The sequence below is a fragment of the Neltuma alba genome, unplaced genomic scaffold (genome assembly GCF_004799145.2).
Source record: "Neltuma alba isolate B1F8T4 unplaced genomic scaffold, ASM479914v2 tig00001488_pilon, whole genome shotgun sequence".
NCBI lineage: Eukaryota > Viridiplantae > Streptophyta > Magnoliopsida > Fabales > Fabaceae > Neltuma > Neltuma alba.
Genome location: NW_021632479.1, coordinates 63707 through 66692, shown reverse-complemented (window position 1 = coordinate 66692; position 2986 = coordinate 63707). Strand labels below are relative to the sequence as shown.

Here is a 2986-nt window from a genome sequence, read left to right as displayed (position 1 = left end):
TTTTGTAGCATAATAGTTTTGTGTAGAACTACTGCTTTCCTCTTATCAATTCATGAAAGTCAAATTTTCTGTCATTTACAGATTACAGACACACACACTGAAACTAATTCAAAATTTTGACTGAACTAGAATTTGAAGAATATCATGTTTGGAGGGAATGTTCTCATGCTTTGAGCGGAATTTATATTACTCATGGTTGGGAAAAATCTTAATATTTACAAATAAATGAAAAAAAAAAAAAATCGTCTCCACACGCTTTCCTCAGTACACCTTGGTATTTTGAAGGTGAGAGTAATGAAAGGCCTGAATGTACTCGTTTTTGCTGATGGAAAATGGTGAAGGTTATACGTGATGATCAAGCTGCTTCACTGGTTAAGCCAGCTATTTCTTTCAGTGGCCTCCACATGAACTTTCTCCTGCACAAGGAGGAAACTCTTGTTGGCATGGAAGGATAATATGTGACAGGATTCAACTGAAACGATATGGAAATGCGAAGATTGTATAATTTAATCCTCCAACACATTTTTCCCCCCAAAAAAAAAAGATAAAGGGGAAAACCAATTTTGTGGGATAAGTAATAAAAAAAGATTGCATAGAAAAGGAAAAGAAACGGAAGAATGTCCATTTACCAGTTTCCACATTCAGCAATGACCCTCACTTTAGGCCGAAGTGTAGGCAGTAGAGCAAGGAACTGTAATTCTGCCTTGGAAAGAACCTATAGAACCCGACAAAAAAAATCAGATGAAATAAAAGATAAAGTGGGAAAATTTCTAAAATTAAAAGTGACTTCCATGTTCATAGTTTTTAAAAAATAATGTTTTAATGGATGAAAATCATCATTGTTTTTAAAATTTATAGCAAACCACATTTTTAATTTTCCTCGCGCCATGATCAGTGTGCCTCATTTCTTAAATTCAATGCAATGCAAATTAGGTACAACTAAATTATTAACTAGTTAAGTAATAATTATAAAAACATTACAGACAAGAAAAAAAAAACCTTCCTGCTTGATACAAATGGATGCTAAGCTAATATATTTGTCTAGGAAACACACTAATCCTTAGTTTAATTATTGAAAAATAGAAACTTTTCACGTAAATTTGGATGACAAACCATAAGATTAGTAGAACAAGCCAATGACAAAAAAACATGAGCACAAGTTAGAAGTAAATTATTGTGAAAACATAACATAGTTAATTCATCTTGTGTTAATTGAATTCATTCAAAAATATATTTAACAAATAAATAGGGCAGAAGTGAGGCTGTAATGCCAACCTTGGCTTCAATGATCCACACAACAAGTCCTTTGGCATCAGGTGGAAGTGCTTCTAATCTGTAATCAACCTCAGGTGGAAAATACCACCTTGCTATTGGCTGCTTTCCAACATGAGCCTAAAACATTCATAAAAAAGGGGTAAACTTGAGCAACACCCATCATACACAGCAGTTAATGCTTAATGTAACCCTGAATAACAACCTATCACCAAAATAGTCACGTGACAAGAAAAGATTTGTTAGTGGAAATATTATATTCTAAGTGCATGAGTTAGACCGGCAGACACTAATGACTTAGTTTACAAGAGGAATTAAATGCATCATCTCTTAGAGAGGAGCTTTCATGTCATTAGACTACAAGGCCACTAACATAGTATCAATATTTTGTTAAGGTGTCTGGTGACCTTAAATTACCATGTGACTCTTAAATTACTTCTTGGAGAAAAGCCTTCATATCATTAAACTATAAGGCTACTGACACAGTGTCAATACTTTGTTAAGGTGTCTGGTAACCTTAAATTACTATTTGACCCTTAAATTATTCCTCGGAAAGCAGCTTTTATGTTATTAGACTACAAGGCCATTGACATAGTGTCAATATTTTAGTAAGGTGTCTGGTAACCTCAAATTACCATGTGCCTCTTAAATTACCTCTCGCAGAAGAGCTTTTATGTCATTAGACTATAAAGCCTCTCATGGTGTTAATGTATTGCTAAGGTGTCTTGCAGCCTTAAGTTAGCATGTGACTCTGATCATGTCATACATTTGATATGAGTATTAAACAAGAAGAAATGAAGAAGGAACTCACAGGGCAAACAGGATGAATCTTGGTGAGGGTAGCTTCCGGGTCACCAAGGCCACGAGCAGAGAGGTCAAGGAAATAGTAGCCCTGATATCTCAAACGAGTAAAGTACCTTCCTTCATACCCACCTTCATGAGGAGAATATATGGCCAGAGCTTTGTGTTCTTCCACATCAGATAGCCATTTCCCAAGATCGAGCCTCAGCAGGTCGCCTCCTATGAAATCTCCGATCCCTATCCCACCACCGTCACTATTACTACTGCACCTGATCACTACCCCACCACTCGTCTTCGCCGTCTTCGTCTTCCCAACCCCAACGTTATACTTTTGCTGCTGCTGAACAAATTGCAGCTTCTTTGGGTTCAGTGAGGTCGCTCCTCCATAGCGCAGCAAGCTTGCACTGGCCGACATTTTCGATGCCTGAATTGAAGTTGAGAGAGAGAGAGAGAGAGAGAGAGAGAGAGTAGCGTTATTAGAGAATGAGGTTCATGTTCTGTTTTCTGAGTTCATGGCAGAACAGAGAGATACGTGTGTATGGTGGAGAAATGAGATAAAGGGATGGCTGTGACTTGGCTTTTCTTTTTTGTCTTGTGTTGTAGCTTCCGCATGCATATGCGGTGTGGACTTGTTTTTCTTACCCCCAAAAAATATTTTAATTTTTTTGGGCAAAAAAAAACAATATTTTAATTTAATATTTATGAATTAAATAATCTTTCATTATATGTTCTTATATAAATTACATGTACTTCATATATGAACTATATAAAGCTAGTTAAGTATAAAAATTCAATAAAATGTTGATAAAATTTTCTTTACAAAATTTATATGTTTCTTCCACCTAATGTTTATTATTTAATACCCATTATACATGGGTTTAATTTTTTTTAATAAATAATGTGTTGATGTGAA

The 2986-nt window shown here is 35.3% G+C and overlaps 1 protein-coding gene across 1 annotated transcript; it reads right to left on the bottom strand.

Annotated features, from left to right (window-relative positions):
• Positions 1–98: 98 nt before the first annotated feature.
• On the bottom strand, positions 99–2625 carry LOC114757488 (NAD(P)H-quinone oxidoreductase subunit N, chloroplastic-like). The gene is made up of 4 exons (XM_028946560.1): positions 2084–2625; positions 1276–1392; positions 630–715; positions 99–416 (listed from the first exon to the last, which is right to left on the bottom strand). The coding sequence occupies exons 1-4, from the start codon at positions 2486–2488 to the stop codon at positions 356–358; spliced, it is 669 nt and encodes a 222-aa protein (XP_028802393.1). The 5' UTR covers positions 2489–2625; the 3' UTR covers positions 99–355.
• Positions 2626–2986: the final 361 nt, after the last annotated feature.